The 13,772-nt window shown below is 40.0% G+C and overlaps 2 protein-coding genes across 2 annotated transcripts; one reads left to right on the forward strand and one right to left on the reverse strand.

Moving 5' to 3' along the window:
* The first annotated feature begins 1,163 nt into the window (after positions 1-1,163).
* On the forward strand, positions 1,164-9,104 carry LOC105965616 (DExH-box ATP-dependent RNA helicase DExH12). The gene is made up of 4 exons (XM_012990183.2): positions 1,164-4,507; positions 4,995-5,384; positions 5,469-8,646; positions 8,724-9,104. Exons 1-3 carry the CDS (start codon positions 1,565-1,567, stop codon positions 8,643-8,645), a joined length of 6,510 nt encoding a protein of 2,169 aa, XP_012845637.2. The 5' UTR covers positions 1,164-1,564; the 3' UTR covers position 8,646; positions 8,724-9,104.
* A 1,167-nt stretch (positions 9,105-10,271) lies between these two features.
* Positions 10,272-13,772, reverse strand: LOC105965631 (acetyl transferase 1). The gene is made up of 2 exons (XM_012990198.2): positions 13,177-13,772; positions 10,272-11,380 (listed from the first exon to the last, which is right to left on the reverse strand). The coding sequence occupies exons 1-2, from the start codon at positions 13,615-13,617 to the stop codon at positions 10,430-10,432; spliced, it is 1,392 nt and encodes a 463-aa protein (XP_012845652.2). The 5' UTR covers positions 13,618-13,772; the 3' UTR covers positions 10,272-10,429.

Genomic DNA, 13,772 nt, shown 5'->3' on the forward strand with positions numbered 1-13,772 from the left:
AATACTTGTTCGCGTCCGAAACGGGCGCCGAATACCGTCCCGTGCGTTCGGTTTGGACGCGGATCTAGGTTTTTCGCGCTCAGTTTAGACGTGAGACGTATTTTTGGGCGTCCAACTTGGTCGTGAGTCTTGTTTTCGCGATTTAAAGAACAAAAACGAACAAATTTTACCTCATTGGATTCCGTATCTCGATCCTCATTCGATGCACTCATTTTTTTTCTTTCAAATGGCTACAATAACATGGGTTTTGGAATGATTTCTAATATAAAAGCTAAAATTGTAGAGAGAGAAAGAAAGTAGAGAGTGGATTTTTTTAAACCCGCATTCGTAATTTTGCTACCGCGAATTTCACCTCCCATATTAAAGGGATGGGCTTATTGGTGAAGGAGATATATCCCCTAAACCTAGAATAATAAACATGCTTGGTTGGGGACTTTTGCATAAAAAATATTACAGTAGGGGGATTTTTTTATTTATGTGTAGTATATGAGTATATGATACAAAGTCCATAGTACATGAGTGTTTTTGTATTTAACCCTTGATTATATATAGGAAAATATTACAAGGTAATAAAGTTTAACTAGGCAACTGAATCATAACTAATCTAGGTAACTGAATCATACTAAAATCACGATATTACAAGAGTTCAATAATATAATATACTCTAACAACCCCTCAACTATAATCTTCTTACACATTCACCCTTGCGGTTTCAAATTTATTGGAATCTTCTAGATTATACAGAATATTTTCAATTTTGTACCCATTTTTATCCCATTCGAGTTCCGCATTTTGAAGCAAGACGATCATAAGATGTGTTTTTTGTCTTGTATATATCATATCGTGGTGCATAAAAAACTGCATTTTTGCACAAAACAAGTACAAACTAGAGAACATTCCACGGAATCTAGATGAATATATTGAATTTGACACCATAAGGGTGGAAATGTAAAAAGATTCGTAATTAAAGAGTAGATGTAGTTATCCAAATAAGAGGATTTTTTTTCATAATTTTGATACCACAGGGTGATTGTAATTCACCCTAATAGAAATCACAAAATGTAGGGACTAAATTGAAACGTTTGAAAACTTGACCCCTAATCAGATTTTGTTATTCTTGCAACCGACCATGCCCAGTATAAATTTGTGCAATTTTAAAACAATTGAAACAAAACCCAATTCAATAGCCGGCGGCATCACCACCACCAGCCCTAAATTCAATCTCCGCCGCCACGAAGAGAAACCGTTCTTCCCCCAATTCCGTCCGATCAATTGCCGTTCCGGCGGATAAATCGTCGCTTCTTTTAGATTTTAGAACACAGCCAGCCGCTAAATTCAATAGCCGGCGGCATCATCACCACCAGCCCTAAATTCAATTTCCGCCGCCACGAAGAGAAGCCGTTCTTCCCCAATTCCGTCCGATCAATTGCCGCTCCGGCGGATAAATCATCGCTTCTTTTAGATTTTAGAACACAGCCAGCCGCTATTACGCCGGAATAGGGTTCAGATTACTTAGTGGATAGGATTTTGGTTGCTGTTAATTTAGGTTAATTTCCCGGGCAAGATGGCTCATACAGGCGGTGGTGCCGAAGAACATGCTCGGTTGAAGCAGTACGAGTACAGAGCAAACTCGAGTCTAGTTCTTGCAACCGACTCTCGCACCCGTGACACCCATGAGCCTACAGGGGGGGCCGAAACTTTGTGGGGTAAGATTGACCCAAAATCTTTCGGTGACCGTGCTTTTAGGGATAAACCCCTCGAGTTGGAGGAGAAACTCAAGAAATCCAAGAAGAAGAAGGAGCGGGAGCCTGGCATAGATGCTGCTCCACCTAGGAGCAAAAAGAGGCGTCTCCAGGAGGAGAGTGTGCTCACTTCATCGGAGGAAGGTGTTTACCAGCCCAAAACTAAGGAAACGAGGGCTGCTTACGAGGCTATGCTCAGTGCTATTCAGCAGCAGTTGGGTGGGCAGCCTCTGAATATTGTTAGTGGTGCTGCTGACGAGATTTTAGCGGTTCTCAAGAATGATAACTTGAAGAATCCTGATAAGAAGGCGGAGATTGAGAAGTTGTTGAACCCAATATCGGTCGCTACTTTTGACGAGCTTGTAAAAATCGGGAGGCTCGTTACTGATTATTATCACGATGCTGGTGATGCTGCTGTCGATAGAGATGATGTTCTTGATGATGATGTGGGTGTTGCTGTTGAGTTTGAGGAGGATGAAGAGGAAGAGGAAGAGAGTGATCTTGATATGGTACCCGAGGATGAAGAGGATGACGATGACGTGGTGGAAGTGGATGGTTCTGGGGCTATGCTGATGGGTGGTGGGATGGATGATGACGAGGAGCATGACTCCCCTCATGGGATGACCTTGAACGTGCAGGATATTGATGCATACTGGCTTCAAAGGAAGATCTCACAGGCGTATGACCAAAACATTGATCCCCGACAGAGTCAGAAGCTTGCCGAAGAGGTTCTCAATATTCTTGCTGAAGGTGATGACCATGAAGTTGAAAATAAGTTGTTGGTGCATCTGCAGTTTGAGAATTTTAATCTTATCAAGTACTTGTTGCGGAACCGGTTGAAAGTAGTATGGTGTACCCGTCTGGCAAAGGCTGAGGACCAAGAAAAGAGGAAGGAGATTGTAGAGGAAATGAAGGGATTAGGACCAAATCATGTTGCAATCCTGGATCAATTGAATGCCACTCGAGCGACTGCGAAAGAGAGGCAAAAGGACGTGGAGAAAAGGATTAGGGAGGAGGCTCGGCGTCTAAAGGACGATGGAGGAGGAGATGGTGTCAGGGACCGTCACGAGGTGCTTGATAGAGATGCGGATGGTGGTTGGCTGAAGGGGCATCGCCAACTTCTCGATCTAGATAGCCTTGCCTTCAACCAAGGTGGCTTGCTGATGGCAAACAAGAAGTGTGAGCTTCCAGTGGGATCTTATAGAAATCATCGGAAGGGTTACGAAGAAGTTCATGTGCCAGCTCTCAAGACAATGCCTTTAGCTGCTGGTGAAAAGCTTGTGAAGATCTCTGATATTCCCAATTGGGCACAACCGGCTTTCAAAGGCATGAGCCAGTTGAACAGGGTCCAGAGTAGAGTCTATGAGACTGCACTATTCAGTGCAGAAAATATCTTGTTGTGTGCTCCTACTGGGGCTGGGAAAACAAACGTTGCTATGCTCACCATACTTCAGCAGATTGCCTTGAACATGAATGATGATGGATCAATCAATCATAGCAATTATAAGATTGTGTATGTTGCACCTATGAAGGCATTGGTCGCTGAGGTGGTAGGTAACCTTTCTAATCGTCTGGAGCAATATGGTGTTGTTGTTAGAGAGCTGAGTGGAGATCAATCATTGACTCGTCAGCAGATTGAAGAAACTCAGATTATTGTGACTACTCCTGAAAAGTGGGACATTATTACTAGAAAATCAGGTGACCGCACATATACGCAACTTGTAAAACTTCTCATCATCGACGAGATTCATCTCCTGCATGATGACAGAGGCCCTGTGCTTGAAAGTATTATAGCGAGAACTCTTCGGCAGATTGAAACTACAAAAGAGCACATTCGGCTGGTGGGATTATCTGCTACACTTCCAAACTATGACGACGTGGCACGTCTTTTAAGAGTTGAACTTGACAAAGGGCTATTTCATTTTGATAATAGTTACAGGCCTGTTCCTTTGGCTCAACAGTATATTGGGATTACTGTGAAGAAGCCATTACAGAGATTTCAGTTGATGAATGATGTGTGCTATGAGAAGGTGGTCGGTGTTGCAGGAAAGCATCAAGTACTGATCTTTGTGCACTCGAGGAAGGAAACATCCAAAACAGCTCGTGCAATTCGTGAAACTGCCCTTGAAAAAGACACTCTCGGTAAATTCTTGAAGGAGGATAGTGCAAGTCGTGAAATTCTGCAGACTCACACTGAGTTGGTGAAGAGCAATGATCTCAAAGACCTATTGCCATTTGGGTTTGCAATTCATCATGCGGGTATGGTTAGAGCAGATAGACAAATTGTTGAGGAGCTTTTTGCAGAAGGCCATGTACAAGTCTTGGTTTCTACTGCAACTCTAGCATGGGGTGTTAATTTGCCTGCTCATACTGTTATTATCAAAGGCACTCAAATCTATAATCCCGAGAAAGGAGCATGGACTGAGTTGAGTCCTCTAGACGTTATGCAGATGCTTGGTCGTGCTGGAAGGCCGCAGTATGACACTTACGGTGAAGGAATTATCATAACTGGACACAGTGAATTGCAATATTACCTGTCCTTAATGAATCAGCAGCTTCCCATTGAAAGCAAGTTTATTTCCCGATTGGCGGATCAGTTGAATGCAGAAATTGTCCTCGGAACTGTACAAAATGCTAAAGAAGCATGCAAATGGCTCTTGTATACTTACCTTTTTGTTCGCATGATGCGGAACCCTACCCTCTATGGTTTGGCTGCTGATGCACTCAAAAGAGATAAAACATTGGAGGAAAGAAGAGCTGATCTGGTAAGCATATATTTGCTATTTTTACGATTTTACCAACCGCTCTATAGCTTGGCGTTGTAGGTTGTCTTGTATTATTATTATCTCAGATAGTTGTATTTTTTTCGTATACTGTTCAGGTCAATTGTCGTTTTGTCCCCTTTTTATAATAGTTGTAATAATTTAATGTTAGGTTCACTTATACTAGCCCAACCTCTTCAACCTGCCTGACATTCATTGTTATATATCAGACATAGGCAACAGTTCGATAATAAATATTGTTAATTCTCTCGCCGGGCCATAGATTCAATAGTTAGAAGGTACCTCGTACATATTAGTCACAGTTGACCAATTGATTGTGGTGTTGGTGGTTATTATACACCAATAAAATTTGCATCCTCTCAGTATTCTACATGGTTCTGATTTGTTTAACTTCTAGCTTTGTAGTTTATGATATCGGATTTGAATTTAGTTTATCTGTTGAATAACTATTTTTGTGATGCTATTTCAGATTCATTCAGCAGCTACGGTGTTGGATAAGAGTAACCTGGTGACGTATGACAGGAAAAGTGGATATTTCCAGGCAACGGACTTGGGTCGCATTGCTAGTTATTACTATATAACTCATGGGACAGTTTCAACATACAATGAGCATTTAAAGCCAACGATGGGTGATATCGAACTTTGTCGTCTCTTCTCCCTTAGTGAAGAGTTCAAATACGTAACAGTGAGACAGGATGAGAAGGTGGAACTAGCCAAGCTGTTAGATCGGGTCCCTATACCAATCAAAGAGAGTCTTGAGGAACCTAGCACCAAAATTAATGTTTTACTTCAAGCTTATATTTCACAGTTGAAACTCGAAGGACTGTCATTGACATCTGACATGGTTTACATCACACAGGTTGGTTTTGCCGCATTTTGAACTATTTGAGCATCTGTGCCAGAACATTATTTCTCATCCATCTTTGATTTCTTTCTTTTGCAGAGTGCTGGACGTTTAATGAGAGCTCTGTTCGAGATAGCACTTAAAAGGGGATGGGCGCAATTAGCTGAGAAGGCTTTGAGACTATGCAAAATGTTAGGCAGGCGGATGTGGAGTGTGCAGACACCACTTCGTCAGTTCCATGGAAGTCCAAATGAAATTTTGATGAAAATTGAAAAGAAAGATCTGGCCTGGGAAAGGTATTATGACCTCACTTCTCAGGAGATTGGGGAACTAATTCGTTTTCCTAAGATGGGAAGAACACTTCATAAATTTATCCATCAGTTCCCGAAGCTGAACCTGAATGCACATGTTCAACCAATTACTCGCTCTGTTTTGAGGGTTGAACTAACCATTACGCCTGACTTCCAGTGGGATGACAAAGTCCACGGGTACGTGGAGCCTTTTTGGATCTTAGTTGAGGATAATGACGGGGAAAATATTCTTCACCATGAATATTTCATGTTGAAGAAACAATACATTGACGAGGACCACACCCTGAACTTTACTGTTCCCATATTCGAACCACTACCTCCTCAGTACTTCATTAATGTTGTCTCTGATAGATGGCTCGGCATGCAGAGTGTTCTTCCTATTTCTTTCAGACATCTAATCTTGCCAGAAAAGCTTCCTCCTGCAACGGAGTTGCTAGATTTGCAGCCCCTTCCCGTTACAGCCTTGAGGAACCCAGCATATGAAGCTCTTTATCAACAATTCAAGCATTTCAATCCCGTTCAGACCCAGGTTTTCTCCATCTTGTATAACTCAGATGACAATGTCTTGGTTGCTGCACCAACTGGTAGTGGGAAGACCATATGCGCTGAGTTTGCCATTTTAAGAAATCATCAAAAGGTTCCTGATAATGCCATGCGAGCTGTCTACATTGCGCCTCTTGAAGCTCTTGCAAAGGAGCGGTATCTTGATTGGAAGAAGAAATTTGGGGAGGGCCTTGGAATTAGAGTGGTTGAGTTAACTGGAGAGACTGCAACGGACTTGAAACTTGTTGAGAAAGGTCAGATAATAATCAGCACTCCTGAGAAATGGGATGCGTTATCACGCCGATGGAAACAGAGGAAGCATATCCAGCAGGTTAGTGTCTTCATTGTTGATGAACTCCATTTGATCGGGGGTCAAGGTGGCCCTATCCTGGAGGTCATAGTATCTAGGATGAGGTCAATTGCTAGCCAAGTCGAAAACAGAATTCGTATTGTGGCCCTGTCTACTTCTCTTGCGAATGCCAAGGATTTGGGTGAATGGATTGGGGCTAATTCTCATGGCCTTTTCAACTTTCCTCCTAGTGTAAGGCCCGTGCCTCTGGAAATTCACATACAGGGTATCGACATTGCTAATTATGAAGCCAGGATGCAATCCATGACAAAGCCTACATATACCGCAATCATGCAGCATGCTAAGAATGGAAAACCTGCAATTGTTTTTGCTCCTACAAGGAAGCATGCCCGTCTCACTGCTGTGGACCTGATGACATACTCGAGCGCGGACAACGAACAGAAGCCATTGTTCTTATTAGGGTCTGCTGAAGAGATGGAGCCTTTTGTTGCCAACATTAAGGAACCTATGTTGAAGGAAACTATTCAATTTGGTGTAGGTTATTTGCACGAGGGCCTAAGCAGCTCAGACCAGGATATAGTGAAGACGCTTTTCGAAACAGGATGGATTCAAGTTTGCGTTATGGGTAGTTCAATGTGCTGGGGGGTCCCACTATCTGCACATCTGGTAGTGGTTATGGGAACACAGTATTATGACGGCAGAGAAAATGCTCACAGTGATTATCCAGTCGCCGATTTATTGCAGATGATGGGTCATGCTAGCCGACCTCTCATAGACAACTCGGGAAAATGTGTCATCCTCTGTCATGCGCCACGTAAGGTATATTATAAGAAGTTTCTGTTTGAAGCCTTCCCAGTGGAAAGCCATCTGCATCATTATATGCATGATAATATAAACGCTGAGGTGGTTGCCGGGGTTATTCAGAACACGCAGGATGCGGTGGATTATCTAACATGGACGTTTATGTACAGAAGGCTGACTCAGAATCCAAACTATTATAATCTTCAGGGCGTGAGTCACAGGCATCTTTCGGATCATCTCTCGGAGCTTGTGGAAAGCACACTCAGCGATCTAGAAGCAAGTAAATGTGTTGCCGTTGAGGAAGATGTTTTGCTGTCACCTTTGAATCTTGGCCTGATTTCTTCTTATTACTATATCAGTTATACTACAATCGAGCGCTTCAGTTCCTCCCTGACATCTAAAACGAAGTTGAAGGGTCTCTTGGAAATTTTGGCTTCGGCTTCAGAGTATGAGCTGATTCCAGTAAGACCTGGTGAAGAAGAGTTGATACGAAGGTTGATCCTTCACCAGCGTTTCTCCTTTGAGAATCCCATGTTCACGGATCCAAGCGTGAAGGCAAATGCTCTGTTGCAAGCTCACTTCTCTAGGCAATCGATTGGTGGTACCCTTGCCTCTGACCAGCAAGAGGTGGTTATTAATGCAAGCAGGCTGCTTCAAGCTATGGTTGATGTTATTTCGAGTAGTGGCTGGCTTAATCTGGCCCTTTTGGCCATGGAAGTAAGTCAGATGGTAACTCAAGGAATGTGGGAACGTGATTCGATGCTCCTCCAACTTCCTCACTTCACAAAAGAATTGGCCAAGAGGTGCATGGAAAATCCCGGGAACAAGGTCGAGACAATTGCTGATTTGGTCAAAATGGACGACGATGAAAGGCGCGAGCTCCTGCAAATGCCTGACGCACAGTTGATGGATGTTGCTCGCTGCTGTAACCGTCTGCCGGATATTGACTTGACGTATGAAGTGGATAACGGTGGTAATGTCAGAGCTGGGGAAGACATTGGCGTGCACGTCATTCTTGAACGAGATCTTCAAGGAAGGGCAGAGGTGGGGCCCGTGAACGCCCCCAGGTATCCTAAATCGAAAGAAGAAGGATGGTGGGTCGTCATTGGTGATACTAAAACCAATCAGCTGCTTGCTATCAAAAGGGTTGCCCTGCAGAGGAAGTCGAGAGTGAAACTCGAGTTTGCTGCCCCCGCGGAACCCGGAGAGAGAACTTATCAACTGTATTTTATGAGCGATTCTTATCTAGGCTATGATCTGGAGGAGGTATTCACGGTTGATGTCAAGGAGGCCGCAAATCTCGAAGATTGATGTAAGTTCCGATCATCGTATAAAGTCTCGTTTTTTATCCTTTTTTTAACATTTACTTATCTAGTTTCTGTTGTACAGAGTAATTTTGGGTAGTAAGCTGTGACATGGTGGTTGGGAAGAGATGTGCTCAGAGAGATTAAATTGTGAACGGATGGTCGCGGATGCCACTCGATGCATGCCACGTGGACAAAAAATATGAATTGTTCGTTTTCTTTTGGTGGGGCCCATTGTGTAAAGATTGAAAACTCTTATTTGTCATTACCACAGGTTGGTTAACTCCTTTTAATTACTGATATTAGTTTAGGAAAATTAATTTGGGGTTTAGTGATTTCACTAGTTAGATATATTTTTACTGATTTTTATGATTTAGTGTTGCATTAACATATTACTTTTGTTATTAAACTTTTAGTAGCAAGAAATAAAACAGACTTGAGGAAAATGATAAAGAATATTATTTTAGTTTTTATTGAGTAAATTTAATTTAACCAAGTGTAGGCTATTTTGTTTGATTGTTTTCTCTTGAATTATTTGTTTTAAGCAATTTTTTCTATTAATTTTTATGTTACATGTAATTATTGTACACTATATTGATATGGAATATATAATATATTTATTAAATTTGATATAATAGTTTCACTAAAAATAAATATTATTTTACACTAATACTTTTTGTTATTTTAATAGAACTTGTCATAAGAACAATATGTAAAAGTGAGTAGAACAAGTGTTTTTTAGGAGAGGAAAAGAAAAAGGGGAAAGATTCTTCTAGTTTGAAAGAACCAAATGGAGTAGAAAAGTTTAAGGGAATTCAATCTTTAAAAACTCAAGAATCTTAGTTATTTTTGTAAAAAAATATCAAACATCTTTTAATAGCTTATAAGCTCATAAACAACTTATAAAATATTTTTAAGAGCTTATAAAGTTAGCCAAACAGGTTCGTAACTTTATCACAAGTTCGGCAGACTAATATATTCATATTCACAATTTGCATCCTTGAAATTACGACACTAACACAAATTCAAAGCCCGCAAGTGGTGATTTAGGTGGTGAAATAAGACGCTAATTCGGATTTTCGTTGCAACTCTGATTTGATGTGCATTTTTCTTTACTTAATATTCGAACATGTCTACGCTTGATTTTGTGCTAGCTCACTATTTAATAAAAATCAACTATTCCTTAAATCGACTATTTATTAATTCGACTGTTTCTTAAACCACATCTCTCCATATATACTAGTGCATCGACTATTTATTCATCTGCGCTCTTCCACCATCAGGACCACACGACAGAGCAACATTTACGTATTTCTCATAGGAAAAAAAAACCCGCCTCCATCTCCCTCTCCGACGCAATCATGAAAGATATTTTGTATCTTCCGTAAAAACGGTTGAATTATCTTGTCCGGTGAAATCACGTTGGACGATCACCATTAAAAGGTTGTGAAACGAACATGTGAAAATGCAACATGAAAGATCAAAAACTTAACTATAAATTTGGAGTACTCTGAAATGTAATAAAATCGACTATATATGTTTATTTATTTTTTAATTACTTTTAAAATAGCTTAAAATTACATTTCTCACACTTGTCAATTATGAAATAGGAGACGAAATACATCGAAAAAAATTCCTCACTTAAATTATGTATTATTGAATATAAAATGTGACAACAAACATAGAATTTCCACCAAAGAAGGCACCACTTTTAGTTGTAGGTACACAAATCAATAAAATGACTAAAGAAATCGAAGCAAATTAAATGATCAAGAAATTAAAAATTAATCCTCATCTCCCCCCACTAATGACCATAACACCCTCCAAATCCAAAATCTCTTGATCCTTGCACAACCTATCAATCTGCTCCTCCGGCAAAGTTACCGTAACAGCCCGGCCCGGCCCGACCTCAGCCGTCGGCACCACCACAATCAGCCCTTCCCCCACCACATTCCCGTAACTATAGCTCACGTGGAGCGGCCTGTCCCCCTTAATACTATTATTTTTATTATTATTATTATTATCGAACACCGCAGAATACATAATCGCTTCCCCATTCTTCTCCGCATCAACCAAGTGCTCAGTGCTGACGCACGTGAGTCGGGGCCCGTAAACCCTAACCGGGCCCGCCCCATCACCGTCGACCAAACCCGGCCCGGCCCGGTCCACCACATGGCGGTGGACGTACTCGCACACTTGCCCTAATTTGCCGCTCGACAACTCGTCAGCTTCCACGGTGAGCACAGAGAAGCTCAGCGCGTTGCCGAAATAGCCGAGGGGTATTTTCGTCTTTTGCCCTCGGTTTCCCCTCGAGTCGGTGCATATCGAGATCGAGCGTTTGAGACCGTCCGCAGCAGGCGGTTCCTGCCAATGCGCGATTTTCAACCAGAGGAGCGCGACTAAGACGTCGAAGGGCGTTGCGTCGAGGCACTGGCTCCGGGCTCGCGACAGGCATTTCTCGACCGCGGGCCCGGAGAATTTCATCGTAACGGTGGCCATTTTTGTTGGTGTAGTAGTAGTATTGGTAGGAAGAGAGTGTGGTGGTGGTGGGGTGGTGGAGTGTGTGTTTTGTGTGTGTGTGTGAGTGTGTGTGGGGAGAGTGAAAATAGGAGGGTAGGTTAGGGTTTGGGTAGAATGGTAATCTGCCCATGACTTGATAAGGAGAGTGGCGCTTGTTATATCTGCATGCATGTGAGTGCAGCTTAATCCTATGGCTAACCCTCCACATTTGAAATTGTTTACCTGCAATTTTTTTAACCATATACAATATAATTTTAAACAATAAAAAAATGTTTGATATTTTGATACATATCAAATATTTGTATGCATATTTTGGCTGACGAGATAAGATTATTTAAGATAAGATAATTCAATTTTATGAAAACAGAAACAATGTGTGATTGCCTGATTGGAGTAGATAGATGATGTCCAATACACAATTTCTCAATAAACGAAATTAAGATTTTACATTTTTTCACAATTGCTGGTCGATATGAGAAGTTATTTTTGACTATTCAAATATGAAATACTAAATGTTTGGTTGTGTTTTTATTTTGTTTTCATTGATCCCAAAAACAAAATTATATTTATTACACTTCCCAAATAATTTTCTCAAAATAATCTCAAAAGTTTCTCTCTCCGTTAGACATGATGTGATTGCTACAGTAAAATAATTTGACTGCTACAGTAAAAAAAATGCTTTCAATAAAAAACAAATAAATATCACTTCATCTTTCAATTTTTTTTTCTAAAATACATTTTTATAACTCTTTTAAACATGATGTGACTGCTACAGTGTATTTTGTCTCCTTCCAAAATATAAACAAACATTACTTTCATTCTCAAATTATTCCCCCAAAGGCCAAAACACATTTCCTCAAAATGAAATCAAAATAAGTTTCAAAACGCTTTCAAACATTGACTAAGATATAGTTAATTAATTATGAATAGTTTTCAACTAAACGAGGCCTTAGTCAAATCAATAATAATTGAGGTCGGTGGAGGTTGTGTTTATAACTGTAGTATCGAAACTTTATCCAGAAAGTTAAATTTATACTTAAACTATCTATAAATTACTTCCTCCGTCCCAATTTAAATGACGTTTTGGGTTGTTACGCACATATTAAGAAAACCAATAAATGTGTATATATTATAGTGAAAAGCATAGGAAAATACTAATATATCCTTGACATTAATTATTTTACAACTAACAAATTAGGAGTGATAAAGGGTAAAATTGAAAATAATGCAATTAATGATGCATTGAAAATCTAAAATGACAAATAATTTGGGACAAAAAAAACTCTTTAAAAAGACATATAATATAGGACAGATGGAGTAATACGGAACTAAAAAAATTATATTATTTTAGCGAAATATTAAATTATCAAATTAATAATTGAATTCATTTTTATCGAGTCGGGATCATAATAAATTATCATTTAAACAAAATTATTAATTTATCGAAGTTTTACTTTAATTAGTAATCAGCCGAAAGGCCAGACTCAAATGCATATCCCCAATTTGACAAGGGTGGATAGTTATAATCAATATTCTATGTGCATAAATAGTAATCAACTCTATTGTGAAAACTAATTACAAAAATAAGAATGTACTTTATTGTAAAATAAATTGTATTCGAGTTTAATTGAATTATTATTAGTAGTAAAAAATAAAATATATTTTCCACTAATAAAAAAATTGTAAAAAAAAAAAAAAGAAAACCCGAGTAAAACTAGAAAATAGAAAACCATAACCCATGTGGTGTTTACAAAAAAAGCTCTTTTCTGCATATAATTTTTATTTTTACTTTTTAAAAAATAAGTTGTTTTAAGTTATAATTTTAAAAACACTCATCTATCTGTTTTATCTATTTTAATTGATTTTCTATGGATTTGCAAACATCACTCCAACTTTTAGAAATCATCACTTAACCCCAACATAATCCACAATCACTAATTTCTGAATTTAAATAAGTTTTTGCAAACAACACGAAAAGCAAAATTATTTCCCACTAAATTCAAAAAAAAAAAAAGTACCTGGATCCGAAACGGAGACCAAAAGCTCGGGTCAAGGGGCATATCCTCCCACACCGTCAGATCCCGTTCCTCATCCACGTCAGCAGATCTCAGCCACTCATCCACCGTGGCATCCACGCGCGCCTGGAGTACCCTAACACCAGCATCATTGCACTTCACTTGCCAACCACCTCCATCGGGTCCCCGGTTCAACCGACCCGTCACGACCGGGTACTCGTCCAGCACGTCCGACAACGAAACCCGGAAATTCTCGAGATCCGACGACATCGGCCCGTCGCTAAACGGGTTCGACCCGTAGTAGAACACGATATGGATCGTGTGGGGCCCCATTGATTGGTCCAGCAAGGACAGCTTGTGGACTTTTCCGGGTCGGGTCGGGTTGCTCGATACCACACTCAGTATCGACTCTACTTTCACTCTGCTTCTTTTTTCTTCTGCCATTTTTTTGTTCTTTTTTTTTTTTTTGGTTAGCCAATTTCAAACGCAAGAAGAGAATTAAGTAGATGATGAATAGTTAGTTTACACGTTCATTGTGTGTGTGCATGTCGTTTTCCATGACACTCTATATATATGTATTAATGTATATGTATATATAT

The sequence above is a fragment of the Erythranthe guttata genome, chromosome 14, assembly GCF_056151865.1.
Source record: "Erythranthe guttata isolate IM_541 chromosome 14, IM_541, whole genome shotgun sequence".
NCBI lineage: Eukaryota > Viridiplantae > Streptophyta > Magnoliopsida > Lamiales > Phrymaceae > Erythranthe > Erythranthe guttata.

Coding starts and splice junctions, on each gene's coding strand:
- LOC105965631 (XM_012990198.2), bottom strand. CDS start 13,617: ATGGCAGAAGAAAAAAGAAGCAGAGTGAAAGTAGAGTCGATACTGAGT. Junction 11,381..13,176: donor GGTCTCCGTTTCGGATCCAG/GTACTTTTTTTT, acceptor AAAAAATTGCAG/GTAAACAATTTCAAATGTGG.
- LOC105965616 (XM_012990183.2), top strand. CDS start 1,565: ATGGCTCATACAGGCGGTGGTGCCGAAGAACATGCTCGGTTGAAGCAG. Junction 4,508..4,994: donor AGGAAAGAAGAGCTGATCTG/GTAAGCATATAT, acceptor ATGCTATTTCAG/ATTCATTCAGCAGCTACGGT. Junction 5,385..5,468: donor ACATGGTTTACATCACACAG/GTTGGTTTTGCC, acceptor TTTCTTTTGCAG/AGTGCTGGACGTTTAATGAG.